Genomic DNA, 22384 nt, shown 5'->3' on the forward strand with positions numbered 1-22384 from the left:
AAGGACGTCACAAAGGACAAGATCAGGGAGGCTGCGGAACAGAAGAGAAGAGAGTACGAGAAGCAGGAAAGGGAGAAAGATGAGCAGCTAAGACAACTGCAAGTTGAGGCAAACAGTAAGAGGGCAGAACTTCTCGGGTATCGATTCGGGTATATTCGCGGGCAACGTTACTTCGCAAACCTGGACATTCGCGATATAAGACAAGAAGGCGTGAGAATCGGGCTGTTTGGACCCGCAGGATCGGGGAAAAGCAGTTTCATCGTCACTTGTGAGAGGGCTCTGAGGCCGTACCTATGCAAAGGTGGGTGTTAGGGGGTAACGGAGACGGGGGCTCGGTATACAGTTCCTTTCAAACTGTCGTCGATCCACTGACCTCGCATCTAAACAGTTGAACCTATGACAAAATGTTATGGTTATCACAAAAATGAAGAAAACATCAATATTTCCCCTCAGGCCCACATGCATATCTCTCACACATTATGGCATAATCTGAAAATATCTTTCATGGTAGTATTTATATGATTAAGTGTCATTGTTGCTTGTTAAGTGTCGTTCCAACAGAACACAATATTGTAGAGAAAGAGAGAAAGAGAAGACGAATATTCAAGTGAAAACATACCAACAAATAACCACACATTGATATTGTGCATCAGGCACTGCTGGTATCCAGGATGCCGGTGGGGAGGGTACCATCATTCTGGAAGAATGCTTAAAGGAACTCGGCAGTGACTTTTGTCTTGTCGACACTCGAGGTTTCTTCAGACATGACGCTGATGAGTTTACAGCCCTGACCAACATAGTTTATGGACGGATTGAACCTGGACAGGTAATGTTACTGTAAACGACCTTATTGAAATTATTACTTGTAGAAATTTGACATGAGAGCAAACCAATGCGATATTACAATATTATGCATCAGTGGCTCTTGAAGTAAATACGTTGTTATAAAGCTTCTGTCGTACAAGCTTTCTTGTTGTTAACTTGTATATATGCTCTATTCATCAGCATATCACATTTGATCGCCGAGTGGACAACGTAGGATCAGAAGCTTATTTTTCTAAATGGCTCCACGCCATCATCATTGTTCTTTCGGCAACTGACCCCCGTCTACAAGATGGCCACACTCATCGGAACAATTTAAACGTTGTACGCGAGTTCATGCGCCCAAGAGGTATGTTGTTGAAAATGTGCTTTAGATATTGGTGTTCGGAGGAACTTGCTTAGAAACATATGATTTTATGTTCTAAGGCATACATGAAGTAGTATTTACTCAATGTAAATACATCTCAGCCTCTTTGATTTTGCTGTAGGGATAGCTCCAATCACGGTCATCACTCACCACGACAAGATAGGGAAAGGTGAAGAGAGAGACATCTTGACCAAGGCGTCCACAGCAACAGGTAGCTCTCGTGACCACACATTTTTTGTCACCAACTACCACGAGGACAAGAAAGACAGAGGTTAGTAGACTACGCGATTCAAACTGGAAACAGATTATCGGTAGTTGTTTGGTCATCAGAACTTAGGACATTACATACACGTCAGACTCTTCATTTCACTTCAAATTCAAAGCAACCCATGGCCATAACAATTACATTTTCAATACTTTTCATTTCCATCCTCTCACAGTTACATCTCTCACTCATCACACTCCCCGCTAACATATTGTTCCCACTCCCCTTTAAATATTTGGAGTTAATAAGTATATAATTATACCCTCTCTTCATTTCCTCATTGATCTGTATCCGAGCGTGAAGGAAAACAAAAAAAAACTATTTTCTTGCCCTCCCATGTTTTCTTAGATTATAACACCGAAATCGAAGCAATGAAAGTCATGAAATCAGCACTTAATGTCGCTGAACGCTTCGTCAGGATCCACAAGCAACAAGAAGTGTACAAGGAAGTGGATAAAGCGAGATCAAGTCAGCGTGGGACAGGTAGGAATCAAACTAAGACGATTTTGTTTTGTTTAATCCCATGACGACTGAAAGACGGGATTTCGTAATTGGTAACTTAACCAATATGATTTTCAGACTCTATTGTTAATCTGTTAAGTGATTGATGGGTTTAGCAACTCTGTGTACATTAACTTGATATTAATTTATGTGAGTGAGTAGTATATGGGTAATACAAAAGATTACTACGATGTTGTTATCCACAGAGGCTGTTGAGGACTTCTTCCGACGCCTTTCAGCCAAGAGGCACATTCCCGTGAGTACACAGAGTGGAAATTTACTAATAAAGCTGATTAAGTAAAGGGTGAAGCCAATCTGTGAACCTACCACAATAATCGAGCGTCAAGAACAAAATCTGGACGGGGCACATATGGCTTAATACACATAAGATATACAGAAGTTTTCATGATGGTCTTTAGAAACCTCTAAGGTCAATTTTTGTAATTTATAGTTTGGAAGATTTCAACCCATTATCGACGTGTTGAAGAGGGAGGACATCACAACGTCCCAGTCCCTCTGTGACAACTGGAGAGACGTCCAATACACAGTGTCAATGAGTGACCCAATGAAGGACTACATCGACGAAGAATTAAGTAGCACATTACAAAACCTTCATCTGTAGGTTCTGTACCGTACACAAAAATGATATCGATCGTTTCTGCTGGTGTTATTGTTATGGCACCCCCATGCACGCCCGGGTCGACAGAAGAGACGACGGTGGAGTTTTCTTACGTAAGGTTAAGAGTGGTTTCAAACACAAATGAACCAATACAGATAATGTGTTGCCTGATCCCTACGTCAAAACATTGTTAAGGAATGCAATAAGTAGTGCATGTTAACGGGACATGACAGAAGCAACAAACCAAACAATGCAGAAATAGCCAGCCATTTCAAATTAAATTAAGAATTTCATTAGAAGCAGGAATGTACACGTATAAACATATCTATCGTGTATAATTGATAACTGTGTAACTATTTGACTACTCATACATGTAGGTCGTAGAGGCTAGAAACGTTATCAACTATACACGTTATATAGTCGTTGTTGTCGACTACACATGGTATTTGTTCCTCTAAATGTGCATAGCTTTGTAGGAAAACGGGTGAACCATTCGAATTTCTATATTTTTTGGTCGCAACTTTAAAAGTGATGTAGAAATATTTAAGGCGAATATAGTGCGAGGCTAGACAAAAAAGAAAATCAAAAAGCGTGTGCTGTCTTATTTGAGTGTGAATTGAACTGAATTACATGCAATTAAAATTTGCCTTAAATGAGATATACATGGATTTGTAGTCTCTGTTTCAGATATATATTTCAACATTTATTAGTTACCTTTCGCTATGAAAGTCAAAGCACTACGATAGCCATTGATCAATAGTTTGTGTCATTCCTGGGTTCACCCATGAGCTGGTAAACAACAAACAAAAAAGGTCAACCAAGACGGCCTCATAGTTATGCATACTTGCACAGGCATGCCAGTTAATCTTTGACAGAGAGAGGAGGCAGACGTGATTGCAAAATATCAGCACTGCCTATCAATGAGAGAGGCTGGACTTTTGATACTTTATAGATCCGCTTTATCCTTGGAGATTCCTGCAAATTTGATTTGTGCAAATTATATCCTTATTTAGAACTTGACGTAAGAAACGTGTAGGTAAGCTACGATGAGCCTCTGTAAGATCAACGACTTGAAATATTTCTTGAAAGCTTACAAGGTAGGAAATTTTACACACAGTTTCCCTGACGCGGGAATCGGGGAAATGGAAGACTTTAGTGTGCGGATCGGTCTGTTCGGGATAACAGGATCTGGTAAAAGCTCGTTTATTAACTCCGTAGTCATGGCCCTAAATGACGACGACGTGGGACCCGCCGTAACACAGAGTACGGGCGCCGAAGGTGGGTAGCCTTTCTGATACGAATGGAGAAGTAATGGCGAATCTTTCCGGTGTGACAGCGATCTCGCCCCCCCGTGATCTCGCCCCCCCGGGGGCGAAATCACTAGCGATCTCGCCCCCCCGGGGCGACATCGCTAGCGATCTCGCCCTCCCCGGCTAGTGATCTCGCCCCCCTACCTCGCCCCCCTTTAGCGATTTCGCCCCCCCCCCCCAAAAAAAACGGGTTTACATGACATTTTAGAAGTTGATTGGTATGAATCACAAAATGCAGTTTCAGAATGATATAAGTACACGAGTCTGATACATAACTCCATTCATAGTATCAATAGTAACGTAATTACATGGTAATAAGATAGTTGAACTTGTTTCAGACAAGGAGGGTTGGGTCCCTTGTATTCCCATTATTGCATATACCTGAGTCTTGGCATAAGATGTATTTCATTGTATTCACCTGTCCTCAAACAACCTATATATCTCCAATATGAAGTCTCTACCATGAAGTGACCACAAAAGAACTATGTAATGTCCTTATTAATTATGCAAATATTAGGTATTAATTAGAATAACGCACATTTTGGTATATGCACCTGGCCAAGGGATATCTTCACCTCCAACATGACTGTTTTTTCTAGTATTTAGGAACTGATGCATTTACCCGTGTTTCTTAAGACTGGTACTTTGCCAGTGTTTGTGTAGCATTTAGCAACAGCTATATCAACTTGCGCGTAGATAGTGTTTATAATGAGAAACTATTATTCACGTGTGTTTTTGTTAGTGCTTTGGAAATGTTTCCAGCACAAGAAAGAAAACACTGTGACAAATTGAAAACATATAGCTGACGTATTCCGTACCATAGACGGTGTTGATTTATACGTTCGCAGTAGCACTGTTTTTATGTCACCTCAGCTGCAAAAATTGTCTTTTTCATTTCAATGTCATGTTTGCACCGAACAATATAGTATCGACTTTCGAGGTATGACATCTTACGGTACGGTAATAAGGTGCCATATAGGTACCAGGTAACACACCATACACGTTACTCCCCAGGTGCAGTATAGTACCAGGTAGCGCACCTGTAATATGTAGTAACCAGCTGCTCTTTGGGGGGGGGGGGGGCGAAAACGCTAAAGGGGGGCGAAAACGCTAGTGATCTCGCCCCCCGGGGGGGCGAAATCCCCGGGGGGGCGAGATCGCTGTCACACCGGTGTATAAATGCTACTTTACATTTAATATACTATTCACAAAAACAGCATTATAACTTCTACAATCTTGCATGATCTTATACGACTACATGGCCAGTGTCCACATTAGGAAAAAGTGCGTAATGTTTCATTCATGCGCGAGATACTTACAACGTAGAATGTATCGGTCTATTTACATTCCTCGCTACCCAAGTCTATAGATCTGTTACTTTAAATGTTTGTACGTTTTGGTCAACGGACATTGCCCATGTAAAAAGCTATCTTCACTTAACTGTGATGGGGCTGGTGCATTATGATGAGCGGCTTGAGACTGCCCCTACTATCATTTGGTGTATTCTACAGCCATGGCAATTTGGATAAAAAAATTAAATGGCAGCCTTATAACGGCTGAATAACGTATGTATTAAAGACGATTATGTATCTATTACAGGCATTAAAAAAATCAAAATCAATAATATCAGAAGAGTTCTATAACAGATTTAAAGATTCATAAAATACCTTCCTTGCCACCTACACCTGCTACTTCCAATGATATTTGTAGGTTTTAAATTCCTGCATTTTAAATTTTGCAAATAAATTTCAACAATCTCTTTCAAATGTTAGTGACATTCAACAATTACTCTTATATTTCTCATCGAATCTGTAATATGGGATAATCGTTTGGTATACAATCGCTATGGTTTTAACAAAAATATTTTGGACCGATTATGGTCCAATTTCCCCGCTGTATTGAAGCACATTCTGTTTAACAAAACAGCCTCAGCCATATATGTTTACGCAGGATCTTCGCTACTTCTATTTGTATCATGTAAGGTTATCATTTAGTATTATGTAAAGTCAAATTATCATAAAGCAGATACACTTTTACATAAAGTACAGCTTACATGCTTCACAGGAACGATAATTTTGGAAACCTTTCCAATTACCGATCGGTTCACTCTCCTGGATACAAGGGGCTTCGACTGCCTTGGTGGGGACGCCGAACAGGAAATACTGGCCATTTTGAATGGCGACATCAGAGACGAAAGCTGCATTGACCGAAGTATGTCAGAAATCTTATGTCTCACAGTAACAATATCTAATAAAAAGACAATGATATCAATGGCACTGGACATTAAGCCTTTAATATTGCAAATTTATACTGGAGTAAAAAGTAACTTCATACATTTAATTCCGGAAGAAACGCTTGATTTTAGGGGGGGTAGAAGGTGGAAAATGAAATGAAGTTTTCTCTTGTTTTATTCTTAAACCAGACAAGTAAGAGAAGGTTTAGGCCAAAATCCCAGGCTACAATACGAGGTATCACCATACAGACACGTGTCACTTTCGTCAACATAAATAGACTGATTCCGAAGTAATTAACCGTTATGGAGCTGTATCTTGCCAACAGAAAGGATGGTGAAAACTTCGTTGGCAGGAAAAGGCACAAACACGAAAGACGAGACTCACATCGTGCTGTGGTTTGTGAACGCCATGGACCCTCGGCTACACAGAGGTGCCTATAGTCGCCACATGGACTTTCTGCGACATCAACTCTTCAGAAGAGGTAATTGTTTTATGTACTACTTTCTAGCAGGGAAGTCTTCCAGGATGTATTGAACAAACAGCCGTCACATTTGTCAAAAAAAGACCTAATACCTATATACTTGCACAATAGACGCAAAACACTGAGCAGGCTATCGAGTAACACGACCCATTTTAGAAAAGTTTGAAAATCTCAATATTAAGGAAAGAGTTTGACCTATGATAAAGGCCTTATTTGGTATAGGCTGTATTTGTGTTGGAATTCTCAGTGACGACATGGCAACTTGATGCATTTCTATCTGAATCTTATTCAGGTTTAATCACTTAAGTACTAATTTACTGTTTGTTTATTTAAAAAAAAACAGTAAATTCCATCTGCCGCTTGTGTAGTTCGTTATATAACAATATTTGTAAACCATGACATGAGTAAGGGCAGGTTACCGATGTTGGCTTTTATTTTTGCTCTGTTCCCACTGAAATGGGTCCATAAGTAATGGACTTTCTGTTACAGGAGTGCTAACTATGACCATCCTTACACATGAAGACATGTTGGACTCGAAGGGAAATACTCCAGAAGAGAGGCATAAGCTGTCTGAGTCTGCAAGGGAGATAACCGGAAGCTTCCACGAGAATACATATTTCCTGTCCAACTTCATCAAAGGGAAGGAATTCTCCGATGAAAACAGACTTAAGGTTCTTGAAATAATCAAGAGGTCTCTAGAGCTCTCAGAGAGCACAATCAAGACACGACAAACAAAGAAGAGACTGGCTTCAAGGTTAAAGAATACGTAGCATGTGCATTACGTTTAATCGATTAAGGTACACAGAAATATTTAGTTGTTTTTTTCAGAGTGTATTGTTCAGTAAAGATAATTTTGGTTTTTCAAAGTTTGTCTCCACCACATATCTTTTCATCTCTAATTCATGGACAACTGTTTGTCCGTCCTTGCCATGACAAGAGTAACTGTACAGATTACATTGTCACAATTACTCAACAACTTTATTTTGTATCTATCTTGTTCTGCTGGTGTTCTGAAAATAGATACAAATACCTTTCTATCGATAATGAATGAAATTTGGGTTTAATAAACAACAAAATATCGACAGCAACTTAATATGAAATGTTTGTGTCATGGTTTAAGTACATTTGAATAGTACATTTCAATTAGTGAATAAATACACTGTCTAAAACTTCCATCTAGTTTATTTACCGATCAACATCCACTCTTTTGGTACCGCGAGTGGTCGAAAATCGAAAAACGTGTCCAAACACACGTTGCGACAATCTACAGACTGACATGGCCAATGTTCCGACACTAATTGTGTAAGAGTCCGCTTTTTCATTCATTTCAATTTTTAACTCCAAAGCCTAGAATATAAATATAAATAGTATGACTAATGGTGAAATAAACATACTTTCCGTGTAACCTTTTTGTAATATCTGTATCTGCATCTGTAATAGGCTTTTACAAAATCAGTAAGTAAAGACCTCAACCTGCGTACAGAAAAATCTGGTGAGGTTATTTGATGGAAAATCCCCCTGCGAACAAAATTTTAAACTCCTTCTCCCGGCCAACTCCCTTCCCCGGCATAGACAACTACCGACGTTGACAACAAAGACATGGTTGATTTACTACATACGCACTTTCTTTAGAATGCGTCTAATAAATTCAACACCCTGCTTAGCATTTGCTTCATTTCTAAATTTTTGTCTTAATGTTTACTATGTTAAATCAAATCAAATCAAATGTTTTTCACCGACAGCAATTTTGACCTATGAACATTGCCCTCTTACTAGCGACAGGTCACAAAGGGCTATTTATCTTGTACACACAGCGCATGCAGTACTAATAGAATATTAGCCTTGGGCCATATCACGTGTCTACGTGCCACGCATGCTTCATGGGTGAGTGTACCAGCCGTTGTGACTCGAGAAGAACAATAGGTCTTTGTGAAGAATTCGAAGGCTTCTACAAACCAACAGAATACTGCCCCTGCGTTTTGAGAGACTACCTTTGCAGTAATGGTATCCGTTGAAAGCGAGGACGTTCTTATCATAAATTGTGACGATACGTTCCCGCTGGATTCTGTGCATGAGTTGGTCGAAAAATCGTCTCAAGCTACGGGCATTAAAACGAGAATCAAACGTACACGTTTTCAGCTGTCAGATTTGAAAGAAACCAGCGAGAAGGTGAAAAGCGAAAGGGAGGAGAAAGGAAAACTTCTGTGCGCCATTCTTGTTCTCCACGCCCACGAGTCTCGTCTTTCAGTAAACGAGAAGAACGCAGGTATCGGCTACGCCGTTCTCTACAGGGCTCTACGAGAGGCCTCCGAAGGTACGAAAACCTACCTTGATTTTATTATGCACTAAGGATATTTCAGGTCACATACAATATCCGAGATCGTTTTGCATTATACAAAATGAGAAATAAACAATTCTAGCCTGTTCATTTTAAAACAGCCCCGTCTTCCTTATAGTTATACCATGAAGCCTTACTTGAACTAAATAAACGTTATAAATAAAACTCGGCACAAAAAGTTTGGATTATCAACTTCGTTTCTTTCTGCATCAATTTCAATGTATTATATATCTATAGAATGCTTGTGTGATTTTCTTGCTAATGATATCAGTCATTATCATTGTTAATTCATATAACACGCAGGGGGTCACAAAATAGAGTGCCGAAATTACCCTACTTAAGCCAAATACTCCATTTGGCTCAATTTCTTCCGTTGGTATATTGACTTGTGAATGAAGGCAAGTTGAATAAACAGGACATGTCAATCAAAGCAACTGTTACTCTTTATTCAAGCAAACAATTTGAACCAAGAGGTGTTCAATCGAGTGCTAGCCATAAGCCATAGGAAGGCTATTCCATCCTAAAGGCTAAGACTGTGCTCCAGCATCGCATCCTGGAGGTAGTCTGCAATATTAATGGCCCTTGCTCTGTGTGGACGGGTGTTGTAATCGTGCAGAAGGGCATTTGGTCCAATATTGAAGAGGTGGGATATTGCGACTATATCTCACCACATTTAAGTTGCCTGGAATGATGACGAGTCTTGTTTTTCTCATGGCCCCACGCCATGACGCTGCCTCAACCACCAAACGCTAAATGTTACTCTTGCCGTGCCAGCGCGTGGTTCTCCTTGCCACCTCCGGGGTTTGATTCGGTCATCCAACTGTCGAAAGGGCAGATAGAATCTACTCAAATGTGCTAAAACAAACTTGTATGTTCTGTATAAAAATTTGACGTGAAAAGAGGATTGATTGAATCAGTGACACACGCGCCAATACCAACAGTATGATACAGCGTTGAACTGAAGGAGGGAAATTTGGGCACTTTTTTTTTTGTGACCCACTTAAGTAAGCAGGCCTGGTGCTCGTTTCATGAGTTAACAATCATAATAAGTTTGATACTATTGGAAAGGAAATTACACGAGCTTTCTGTTGATATGTAATACATTGACATTCATAAAGAAATAACGGAAATATGATATACCAAAGTTAATATTCCAAACTTGTTGTGCTGAGTTTATCTAGTGAAATGTATTGCTGGAGTACTATAATTAGTATCCCCCTTTAAAAAGATAAACACATAAGACTCAGTATATTTCTATCGGAAAATGGAGTGATAAATCATGATAGAGTACCGTTCTATATAATTGTTTTACCTATAGGGTGTGTAAGAATGATTTCCATTACTACATTTCAGGGAGAACACTTGTTGTGGTTGGTGGAGACGAGTCCTCAAGAGCCGATAGAAAGGTGGTCTCCGATCGAATCCGCTACAAAGTTGCATCACAGTTCGACGATGAGTATCTCGATGGCAGAAGGGGCTTTGTGTTCTCCTGGGGGGAAAACTATTATCCCGTACATGAAGAAGCTTTTAATCAGTACCTACACGCAATAGGAAGTGGAGAAAAGGGCTTAAAACGGGCATTTGCACCTACCACCCACTTCAAAACAACCGATCAAGAGGAGAACGACGCGGCTGAGGCACAAAAGATATCAGAAGATGGACACACGTCAGTGGCAAGTGATTCCAAAAACAGTTTGAAGCAACACGCCGAAACAGGAGAGCCAAAAGATAAAGAGAACTCTATGGCGACTTTTCAATCCGATGTCAGCTCTTTGACCCCAGATCAATCACACGCGTCTACGTCTCGAGAAAAAGGTGACAATGAAGACATGCCAGCACAGCCAAAAGATACAGCATCATCAGACTGCCAAATGGGGATTGAAAAAGAGTTGAAGAATGCAACTCACGATACATCCACGACAGCAATGAAACCCCGAGCCCAAAATGCCCCAAAGGGCTCGCCATCAAATGAGACACACCAAAAGTACCCACCAACGGAGGAGAGACACCAAAAGTACCCACCAAAGGAGGAGAGACACCAAAGGCACCCACCAACGGAGGAGAGACACCAAAAGTGCCCAGGATCAGATGACATACAGAGACATGAGATTGAAAAACGGTTGTCAAAACGCATACAGGAATTTGATCAGAGGTACCCAGAAAGTCAACCTAAACTTTTTGGAGTGCTCAGAAATGGAAAGTTGGATAAGAAGAATGCCTATATTCTTGATGAGAAAGATCCTACATTTATCGTCCCTCCTTACATGGAGGAAGTAGTTTTTATGGAAAAAAGGAACACTCCTGAGGTGGACGTGATTGTCTACATAGATCCCAAAGACGACGGTGCAATCAGTTTCAAGTACTGGGAAGTTAACGTTCCTGCCCATTCAGGTTGGAAATGGTTCTGTAATTGGACCTGATATGTATATCCAAGGAGGTTAAACTAAAGCTCCTTGGTATATCATTGGCTCCATAGACAACGGCAAGAAAGGGAATGTGCCTGGTACAAGAATATTTCTGGTACAACGCATACACCAACAAAATGTACCACGTTAACTTTCTGATTCACAACCTTTATCTGGAGATATGAAACAACTGTAAAGAATCTGTCAAGATGATCAAACCAACTAAGACTTACCTACTGAGAGTAAACGATCTAACTGAACTAGTTAACCCCCTTTGACTGAAACTTTTACCTCTGACATTTACACACGTCACCATAGGATACTGGTTTGAAGGAAGAAGAATTTGATATATGCCTTTGAGGCTCTAATGCTTTTTCTATACCATGTGATGACAATAAAAACAATAATTCAACATCAATACATTTTACAGTAGTATCATGGTAGCATTTTAATTCCATACACTCTGATTTTGACTCAAGTCAATCAGTAGGATAAGACACCTTGCCATCAGCAAAAACTGTTTTTGCTAATGACCTGCAACATACATCATTAAAGCTTTACCATACTATTATATTTGATATGGTTATGGTTATATCCTTAAGTGGTCTATCTGTCAACATTGTTGTAGGTATATTTATTTGCCTTTTTTGCTGAAAGCAGCATGGAATTCAAGGCAAACAGAGTCTGAGAAATTAGCCCAGGGGCTAAGTCCAGTAGGGTCACTAGCTGTGGCATCAAACAATAGGACGGCATTCTAAACTCAAACAACAACGAAACTAAGATGGTAGCTTAGTTCAAACTCATGAAAAACATGAGACACATGAAGGCAGGCATGTCAGCAGACTGATAGCAAGCTTCGTTCCACATACTGGGATGTAATAGTTGCTCTATAAATGTAAAGAATATGCTGTCATCCAAACTTCTTAAAAAAAAGGTTTCCATTTTGTGCCACTGAAAGAACAAGTCAGAGTTAGCATCAAGGGTTATAATTAAAAAGGGTTACAGGAGAAAGGGTGAGCAAGAAATTGAAGAGGACTCTTCAATCTATTGACTGAATCTAGATCAATCACAAGCATTTTGAGTCACAGACAGGTTGGCAATCAAAGCACCCACTATCATTAGCCAGCCCAATGGAGACTGATAACAAATGCAACTCACGAAAATACACTGGAGAAAAGAAACACCAGCTCCTACCTATTCCTCCGCTGTCTGCTTCCATGAACATTACCATAAGTAGCCGGGATCAGGATCAGCATCATCAAAAGTATCCAGGATCAGATCAGAGACACCACAAGTCTTCAGAATCAGATGACAGGGGCAAGGATAAAACACTGGTGAATAAAATGCCTTGAAGAACTTAGACTTCCAGGTTACCAAGCTAAACATGAGAATGTTAGACTAAACCAGATGTACCATACATTACATGAAATTGTGGGAAAGTTAGATAGGGGGTATCATACTTTACATGAAAAAAGTATTCCTGGAACAAAAAAGGAACACTATGATCAGAGACTCTACGACTGGATCCATCTTTGACCAGCAATGTTGGCCTCTTGTAGGTCAATGTTGGTGCAGGTTGGGCTGAGTAACACTATGTCTTAAGTTATGGGTAGTAAGTGTGACTGTTAGTTTGAGTCTTCATTGATTCCATTCTGTTTGATCACACAATATATGAATTGTGGAAATTGTATCTCACTGAGTGTGTGTTTTCTCATTTATTGCCTCAGTGCAGTTCACTATGGGAAAATCAGCAAAAAGTTCAAGTCCTACAAACAGAAAGTAAAGGGTGAGATGGGTTGACATAATAATGGTAATTTAAAGCCATGGGTTGGTGGTGACACTGTTCAAATAAAAGGTATAAATATATAAAGTATCAATATCTCTTTATTTAGAACAATTTGTGTGTTTTTGATCATTGTTGGAACATGATCCAACAAGGCATTTTCCAAATGGTAGGTTCGGGCTATTGCCCCCATAAACAAATGTGCTAAGCTACTTCCATTCTATTCTTTGTATATTTCTAGATTTCACAGCTGGACATTAAATTAAATGGCTCTTTTGTGAGAAGCTGTCAGACAGACACAATTTGCTGCAATTTGCAGGGATGTGTGAATTACCCTCTTCCAGCGGACTGACCCAGTTTCTATTTCTATTTCTATACTCTACTGGGCAAAGCCCCTTTTAGGGGCATCCCGCCCAGGTGAGAATACGAGGTGTACGGTATTAGTGCGACCGGTGGTGGTGGTGGTGCTCCGAAACAGAAAAATAGTGTGTAGTGAGTGCATTAAAAAAAATACAATATTGTATCAATGTTTGAGCATGTTACACTACAAATGATGAATCTATGTTGGAACAGCTTAGAAACTAACAGAAATAATGTATTTGAAATTCCGAGTCACCGAGAGGGTTTTAAAATAATATTTGTAATAAGTTTGAACCATTTAAAGTAAAAGAGTTTTTCAGTCACTATAGTTCTAAATTGTTCAAACAATTAAAAATGAAAGTTTGAACATGTTTGAACCTATTCATATTTGTTGGAAAGTAACAATACAAATATCTCTTTATTTAGAACAATTTTCAAACATCTATGTGCTTTTGTTATTGTTCCAACAAGTTCCAACAATTTGTGTCATTTTTTCCCTCCGTAAAAACTTTTATTGCCCCAATAAACAAAGATGCTAAGCTGGGTCCTTTGTTTGGCCTTGAATTTTTAGATTTTCTTCAGAAGACACTGGTGAGTCTTTTGTGAAAAGGTGGCAGACAGACATAATTTCCTGTACTTGGCAGGGATGGGTGAATTGCCCTCTTTCCAGCTCACTGCCCCAGATACAAAACATTGTATCAATGTTCGAACATGTGATCACAAATGATGAATCTATGTTGGAACAGTTTAGAAACAAACAGAAATAATGTATTTGATGTTAGAAATTTTTCTAGCATGTATGAACACTATAGAAAATATTTTGAACATCACACAGATGTTATAAATAGTTCTAAACAGTTACTTATCACAGTCAGATTGTTACAAAGATTACCAAAATGTTGGAACAAAAGGCAAGAAACACCCTCTCGGTAATGTGGAATTGACTCTAGTAATACGTTAGAAAATATTTTGAACATCAACAAAAATATTAGAAATCGTTCTTAACAATTAGTTATCTCAGTTAGATTATTGCAAAGGTTTTGAAAATGATACAAGAAAGGGCAAGAAACACCCACTCGGTAATGTGGAATTGACTCTTTCCGCACTATCCTCCTAATAGGGAAACATTTCTTCACATACCTTTTGAAAATCAAATCTCTCTGCCACCAACCCACTGTGAAGGTAAGAAGGCAGGCAGACGGAAATACCAGGACTCCAGACTAACTTTAAATCGTAAGATTTTACATTTGTCATCATTTAAGTAAAGACCATATATGTCCAGAAATTATCAGACAACACGGCGTAAAGTGGCTCTAGATTTTAAAGGTAAATTCAAATCGTCCACATATTGAGACACTCCAGACAAAGCTATGGGGCAATGTTTTTGCCCAACCCCCTTCTGGCTATAGTACCACATGTACACAATACAATACAGTACAGGAACAGTACAATAACTGCTACAATTACATATCACTTGAAACGAACTTCCATGTACATTGTTGTACAAGTAGTTTGGGGGCTCACATGCCAATATTTCATCAATAAGAAATGAAGCTGAAAATTTAAAAATAAAATCACACAATTCATTGAAGAAAACTATGGCAAAGGTTAAGAATCTAATCTACAATGCCCTGCATGTGACCCATTGGACTATTGTCAACAGAGAAATCTGCAATGGCAACTAAGTGTTTGTATTCACCACCTTTATCAAAAGATGTTGAACAACAGTGCATAACTTGTCAAGGTGATCAAAGCAACCCAGATTTACCTTCAGTGTTAAGCATCTATTTGTACTGTGATCCAACTTTGTATGAACTTTTGAACCTTACGTCCTTGATATTTCTACACCTCACTACCAGAGGATGCAGGTTGGAGGGAATGAGAATCTATGTAGGCCTTTGTGTGTTTACATGTTTTCCCTTCATCACGTGATCTCAATTAAAAAAAAAAAACTTCAAATACATTGTACATTAATCATGAGACAAGTGCAAAAAACTCAGTCTTATCACTCTGTATGCTACCTGGAGTTTTGTAAATTGCCTTGGGGGATACATCTGTCCAGGTACACAAGCCAGACATATAAGAGGACATCCCTCAGGAGTTCCAGAAACACAAGATACATCCTAGAAAAATATTCAGACTGAAACAAATAAAGATTGGAATGTCAGCAGAAATGTAGAAACACCCAGCATCAATGGTAAGCCACAAATACCCTCAGGGGCATTTGAGAGACACCACAACCACCCAATATGATCAGATGACAAGAGACAAGACTGAGATAGAATTACGCTGTCTATACCCGTCACATTACGAGAAAATTGATTAGACGATGAGTCTGCAAGCTCTATGACATTTTCGTGAGTAAGATGTACGGTGTTCTCACGATCATCCCGCGATTTACAGGGGTCGTACGATGGTCGCGGTGCAATGAACATGTTCTTAACATAAGCGACAAGTCGCAGGTGATCTCTGGGTTTGCAGAGCTCGCCTTGGTATCTGTCGGCATTCGATTAATCGGGCGTCAATCCAACGATTGAAGACCGATTTCACCTCCAAAAATCAGACGATGCTCGCTAAAACTGAGATGGCCCTGCAGGAGTATCGTACAAAACTCTGGCGACCTTCCTCCACATCTTCCTCGACTTGTGCAGAGTCAGTGAAGTTGGGCGTGTTTCCTACAAGCATCCTGCTTGTGTCGGGGAAATGTTCTACAAGCTTGGGTCGAGCTCCTGTCAATTAGTCTTGTAAGTAATTTTGCACCTGACTGAAACATGTCCCATGCTTTCTGAATTACATCTTTGAGAATCTTTCCATTAGGATCTTCTTCTTTTCCTTGTTCTTGTAGTCAGAGCCAGTCCCTTGTCGTAGAACAGAGGGTTCGCCTCTAAGAAATCTGCTATGGTGTCTTCCACTTTGTACACTCGTCCCTCATGTTCTTCCTCCTCTTTCTTGTCACCATCATCATCTTCCTGGGCTGCTTTGTCTTCAGAGCCGTACTCTTCTGACACCTTTGTCTTGGTAACCTTTTTGCCCTTCTTTCACTCTATACAAACATATGTAGGGGCTATAGGGGTGTGGTATTCAGGCCATCTGTCCAAGTGAGAGGTCATGGGAGGTTCATTATCATAGATTTATTCACAAGCAATCTCACGAGCATATATGTGACAGGGACAGTTTGGGGCGAAAAATACGCACGACCATCTAACGATCTTAAAATTAGCTGACCTTCCAGCGATCGCGAAGTACGTCTGAAGATCGTACATAATGTGACAGGGGTATTACTTAAATGCCTAAAATAACTAAATAGGGTTTGCAGATACAGATACAGATGCAAAGATACTGGTTGAAACTTTATATGTGTCTTACAACCATTAATTTGGCAACTGGAGGGTGCATAATTGATTTTCTTAAGAGATCCAATAGATCGTGTGCTCAGTTCTGGCTACTGGGACTTTCAGGGGTTTGGACTGTTTTCCTAGACTCAATGAACAGAGGCACAAATGTTGTCAGAATTTGCATCCGATCAAGCATTACCAAAAACAGCTTGAAGAAGTGTTCAAGAAAGACAGAAGAGCTACATGTACAACATGCACAAAAATACTGATGCACAAAAGGTAGTTATGTCAATTCAAATACAAAACCATCTAATTGAATATCAACCTAAAAAATAAAAGATACTAAAAAAAGCGCATGTAGTTGCAGGATCAAATGATTGCAGCAGCAGTTAATAAGCTAAGATTATATATTATGCATAATACAACTGGTAAGGGGGTACTTAAAATTAGGATACAATAAGTGATGCTGGTATAATGGGTAAGTTCTTTCCCTGGAAACAAAAAGAAAAGGGTGGCTGGCATAACAATGGTCATAAAAGCTTATCTAGGAAGGATCACAATGTATTGGCCACTCAATACTTTAAAACAGTAAGTTCTTTCTGCAAGGAAAGACAGCATATATCCTGACAAGGACACTGAACACAAACAAGCTGCACTTTTAGTTAGTGAGGATCTGCTTCTTAAAATGAAGCTAAGATAATACTACTATATAGAGCAGTGTTTTTTGCACCCCATTCTGTCCTTTCTACTCTACGTTCTAAATAAACTTGAACATTAACAGAACGCAGATGTACATGCATATTTACGCAAAAAGAACTAAATCTACAAATTTCATATCCTACTTATTCAAGAATAAATGAGAGGCAAAAATTACCAATTCAATCTACATTTGATATTTCTAACTTAAGAAAGTTAAATTTGAAGTTAATCTTTCAAATGATGTTGTTAAAAAATGTGACCCCATCAACAAACAACCTGCCTTATTAGTACCAAAGTGTTTTTCCCATTTTTGTCATGGAACATTGAACATCTGTTTATCATCTTTGAAGGAGATCTAGCCAGAAAGGCCTATTGAGTTAAGGAACTAACTAATCTGATAAGTATCCATGTTTGTCTGGGGATGCCAGATTCGGTGAAGAGTATTGAGGTGATGATCTTTTCTCTCTCTCTTAAGGATGAAGACCTGCATATAATTACAACTTTCACATCTGCTTCATGTGGTTCAACACAAGTTGTTAAAATAAGTGAAAAATATCTGCTATAGAACTATGATATTGAGCTTTTGAGGAAATCTCAGTAGCACAGCACCTATTGAATCAGATTTTGGACCAAATTGAATGTCATCTGGAGGTCAGCAGAACCAGTTTATGCTGACATCCTGCAATATATGCCATCAAATATTTACCAAATGGACTGTATATTCAAAACACCATGGGCTACCTGGCAACCCCGATATTGTTATTTGATTTTTGACAACAACAGCATCAAACTCCAAGTACCAGAGTCTGCCAAATGACCTTGGAAGCAAAGTCCAGCAGTCACTTAACCTGGGGGCATTCAAACAATAACATTCCACAGATATTGTACAGTGTGAATTTACAAAGGTAAGTCCATATTATATATAAGTCCATATACATGTAGTTTCTCAACAAGAACACATGAATGACACTAGCAATAAAGAGAGTATTGTCACACTTGTTATGATGACCAAACACAACAAAAGCCTTTATGGGTATCTGCATTGAGTGCAAAAAACATCTTCACTTACATGTACAGACCTGTGAACTCAACAGATGGCTGACTGTTGAATAACAAACAAGACAAGACTACTTGAAATAAGCTATTGTTACTGTTATTAGGTGGGCTGACTACTCTCTCTTGCAAGGAGCTTTAACACAATATGTGGAGCCAAATCGCAAGGGTCTGGAGTGGCTGGCATTCAGTGCTAAATCAGGTGACCTCAATACGACAGTAACTGCCCCAGGTTCAGCCAGGACTGTAGCTTTTGTTCAACTTACACCGGAAATGGCCCTTACTCTTCTTGACCCTCCTCAAAAATGGGACCTCCATTTAACATTCTATCCGAGGGGCGGCCCAAACCACAGCTTATTAGCTCATGTCTACCTGAGTGAAGTGGGAAAGTCGTGAAAAGTACCTTTCCTGAGGGCACAAGATTGGTGGCATGTCAACGAATTTAAACCAAGAACATCTGGGTTATGCGCTGAATACCCTGACGTTAGGCCACACAATCCCCTTGGTTGATAAACCCATATGAAATTGAATGTGCTTGTTTTGCCTGAATTACGTCAGCATCAGCAATGACTTGAGTTTGAAAAACTAACAAAGTGACAGCTGACACTGCATGTAAAATTTTGTCAAAGACATATTTATGCATCACCAGTAAAACATAGCTGGACGATATCTAATGAATAAGTATATAGCTAGCAACCATTTTTAATGAGACCAAGACTTGAAATAATTGAGTGCTAAAACAAGTTAAAACAAATATTGCTAACAGCAGTGATGCACTTTGTTGATTGGTAATAGCTTAAAGTTTAAAGTTGGGTGAACTTTTTTCTTTTCAAATCAAAATTTCAGTACGGACCATACTGGGGTAACAGTAAAGAAGGGAAAGGTCAAATAGCTTCTTTATCAAGACTCTAGATCACTTAATATATATGTAAATGAGTGATGCAGAGTCTTTTTGGCTTTGGCTACTACCGGTATGGGCATCAAGTTTCACTATGTCTTGCCAACACATTTCCATCTGATCTCCTTCCCATTCAATTCTAATACTATAAACATCACTTACTTGCCTTTGTAATATTGACAATGAAATAGCAGGTGTTTGAAATGGTGATATCGTCTTATGTCTTCTATCTTCTATATGTAATAGCATACATTGCTTATCACAAAATGAACATGGCTCCTAGTCATGTTATAAGTGTTCAGATCCAAGAGATACACCTGTGCGTGACATCTTCTGTGCTGATAATAATCTGGTAGACAAACATTCCGTGCCATGCAGATGTGTGCATTGACAGCAACTGTCATGGATCGCAGCGCACTTGTTAGGGGGTTGCAAAGTGATGTTACAAAATGTTTCTTGCTCTGTATAACGCAGATTGGACTTATTCCTCAAGCTTCCAACATTTTTGCACTGCAGTTGTCCCTCAGTAAGTCATAAAAAGAGTGCTTAAGCAACAAGACCTTGACAGAAGTGAAAGTAAACAGTGAGCCACCCCGTGGTCTATAAATTCTAAGGGATCTCGCTGACTTTGCATGGTGGACAATCTGGCTGTCAATCCCATGTAATAGGAGAACGTGCTCAGCCTGTGAAACTAAAAACAAGACTAAGATTACAAAGTGCTTTGTACACATTTCAGTGACCTTTGAAAGTGAAAGGGCAAAGTTTTGACTCATACTCCTAAGGTGTTTCAGAAAAACAACCTTGGGCTTAGGCTTCAGCTAAGATACAGCTGAACTTGAATAACCTTTACAACATTCACTGTATACTCTTCTGTCTTGGTTTCAGACTTTTTCTGTCATTACAGTGCTTTGTTTTGGGTTGTGAACCATCTTCTGTAGTGATCACTGGCTCAATCTTTTTACTGGCTAGCCAGCTAGCGTAACGCTTGAGCCAGTGGTCACTACGGAGGATGGTACCCACACGGCAGGCTAACTTTGTTTGTATCCAATGACTGAGTATAGTATTGAGTCACTTGGTGCAAAGAGTTGAAACTGTCATTTCCTCCAAACCAACTTCAAAATAGAATGCATATTGTCATCAACACAAAGTATACCCTGAAAACCATCTTGATGGACCAGTATGGGTGTTTCACTGGGTTCAGTGCCTTACCGGACAAGGTAATTGAAACCAAGCAAGGAGGTTAAAGAAAAACAACAATTTTTTAACAGTGATTTTTTAACCTCCTTGTTGAAACTAAGAACACTGTAGAAATTTGCCAGCATTCACTAATAGACCTGTGCGAGCAGGCAACACTCAAACACTTCCATAGAGATACTATGTGTGTTATGGCTTAAGGTGGTTTATCGGTGGAAAAAATACCTTCAGATGGCTAACAGTATGTGAAACAAGGCATCCTTTAAAACTGCATCAGCAATGAAAAAACTAACATGAAGTGTCGACAGCTGACACTGCAAGTTTGTATCCACAATAACAGACATGTTTATACATCCCCAATACGTAGGAGGAACTGAATGTTACGTATGCCTGTCAGGATGCCAGACCACCTATCTCAATAATATCTGTCATGTGGGGTCCAACTCGGGTGGGGGGCTGTTGACGGATTTCCATGGGGGCATGTTGGCCCTGGAGTCGAGAATTTGGCCTCAGGTGTTTGTTTCACATGACTGGTCAGCTGACACTTAAGGTGTTTGTTTCACATGACTGGTAAAAAAAAGGCTTACAGTATGTGAAACAAAGCATCCTTTCAAACTGCATCAGAAATGACTTGAGTTTGAAAAACAAAGTGACAGCTCACAATGCGGGTGAGTTGTGTACAAAATACCAGGCATGCATGCTCATACATCCCAAGTATGTAGCAGGAACTGAATGTTAAGTAAGCATCTGGCAGTTAGTTTCAATGAATAGAACCTTATGATGCCAGACCACCTCCAGTGTATCTCAATATTTATCATGCAGGGTCCAACTCAGGGGTGGGGGGCTGTTAACAAATTTCCTTGGGGGCATGCTGGCCCTATATATTCTATTGCTGAGGATTTGGCTTCGGTATATCACTGGAAACAGTCTGGCATCAAGGTTAACTTACAATAAATGGGGGTAAAGCTTGGTAGGAAAAACATTAGTAACACAACATGCAATGAAACAAACTTACCTCTGTTTGAAAATAATTTTCTTGTGATCTCATCTTATACGTGCACAAAAAAGTATGCTGGTTTCTTCTGGAAGAGAAAAATAGAGAGCTCAAAAAAATCATATTAATCACCCAACTATAAATGGTCATCATCCACCAAATCATGAAGTGCCTAGTTATGATTCCATAACATTAAACAAACTCTACTGATTACACAAATTGTGCTCTTTTAGAACAAGGGACAGGAGGAATTTCACTTAGTATCATTGGATTTTAGTTCTTAATATGGAAAACATACTACTCACAAAAAGTGATACACTCTGATATGTGACTCGGTAATAATAGCCATCTAAAGCTGGATGTGCTTTTTTCTTTTCAAATCAAAGTTTCTCATTGGCAAACAACAAGAAGTTTATATATAAATTATACAGTGAATTCAATTAATAAATCAAACACTCACCTGCAATAAGAAAAAATCCTCAGCTGTTGATAGCACAGGGTGACGACAACCAGATGGCCATTTGGCATGATACCCGCAAATGCATTTATGTACTGCTATCTAGGCAATGATATCCTGCTATGTGTAAGATGTTTTATGGCCATTTGGACATTGCAATGTGCAATGTAATAGATGTAGGTAAAAGGTGATGGTACCAAGGCCTCTTTGAGGCAGTGACACAGTGGGTTAACATGGATAATTCTTTGCATTTTAGGCATTGGTATTGG

At 39.3% G+C, this 22384-nt stretch overlaps 3 protein-coding genes across 3 annotated transcripts in view; all 3 read left to right on the top strand.

Moving 5' to 3' along the window:
- The window catches only part of LOC118419356, a 3795-nt gene extending 596 nt beyond the window's left edge, over positions 1–3199 (top strand). The window contains exons 2-8 of the mRNA XM_035825718.1: positions 4–301; positions 654–826; positions 1006–1171; positions 1311–1460; positions 1803–1937; positions 2162–2211; positions 2407–3199. Of these exons, the coding sequence (XP_035681611.1) occupies positions 4–301; positions 654–826; positions 1006–1171; positions 1311–1460; positions 1803–1937; positions 2162–2211; positions 2407–2577 (1143 nt within the window). The 3' untranslated portion in view covers positions 2578–3199. The remainder of the gene's footprint in view (positions 1–3; positions 302–653; positions 827–1005; positions 1172–1310; positions 1461–1802; positions 1938–2161; positions 2212–2406) is intronic.
- A 278-nt stretch (positions 3200–3477) lies between these two features.
- Positions 3478–7369, top strand: LOC118419357. The gene is made up of 4 exons (XM_035825719.1): positions 3478–3852; positions 5949–6095; positions 6444–6599; positions 7089–7369. Exons 1-4 carry the CDS (start codon positions 3621–3623, stop codon positions 7367–7369), a joined length of 816 nt encoding a protein of 271 aa, XP_035681612.1. The 5' UTR covers positions 3478–3620.
- A 1157-nt stretch (positions 7370–8526) lies between these two features.
- LOC118419358 lies at positions 8527–19278 on the top strand. Its single transcript, XM_035825720.1, has 5 exons — positions 8527–8913; positions 10291–11328; positions 14606–14667; positions 15380–15413; positions 19232–19278. The coding sequence occupies exons 1-5, from the start codon at positions 8601–8603 to the stop codon at positions 19276–19278; spliced, it is 1494 nt and encodes a 497-aa protein (XP_035681613.1). The 5' UTR covers positions 8527–8600.
- Positions 19279–22384: the final 3106 nt, after the last annotated feature.

Source organism: Branchiostoma floridae, chromosome 7 (genome assembly GCF_000003815.2).
Source record: "Branchiostoma floridae strain S238N-H82 chromosome 7, Bfl_VNyyK, whole genome shotgun sequence".
In the NCBI taxonomy this organism is placed as follows: domain Eukaryota; kingdom Metazoa; phylum Chordata; class Leptocardii; order Amphioxiformes; family Branchiostomatidae; genus Branchiostoma; species Branchiostoma floridae.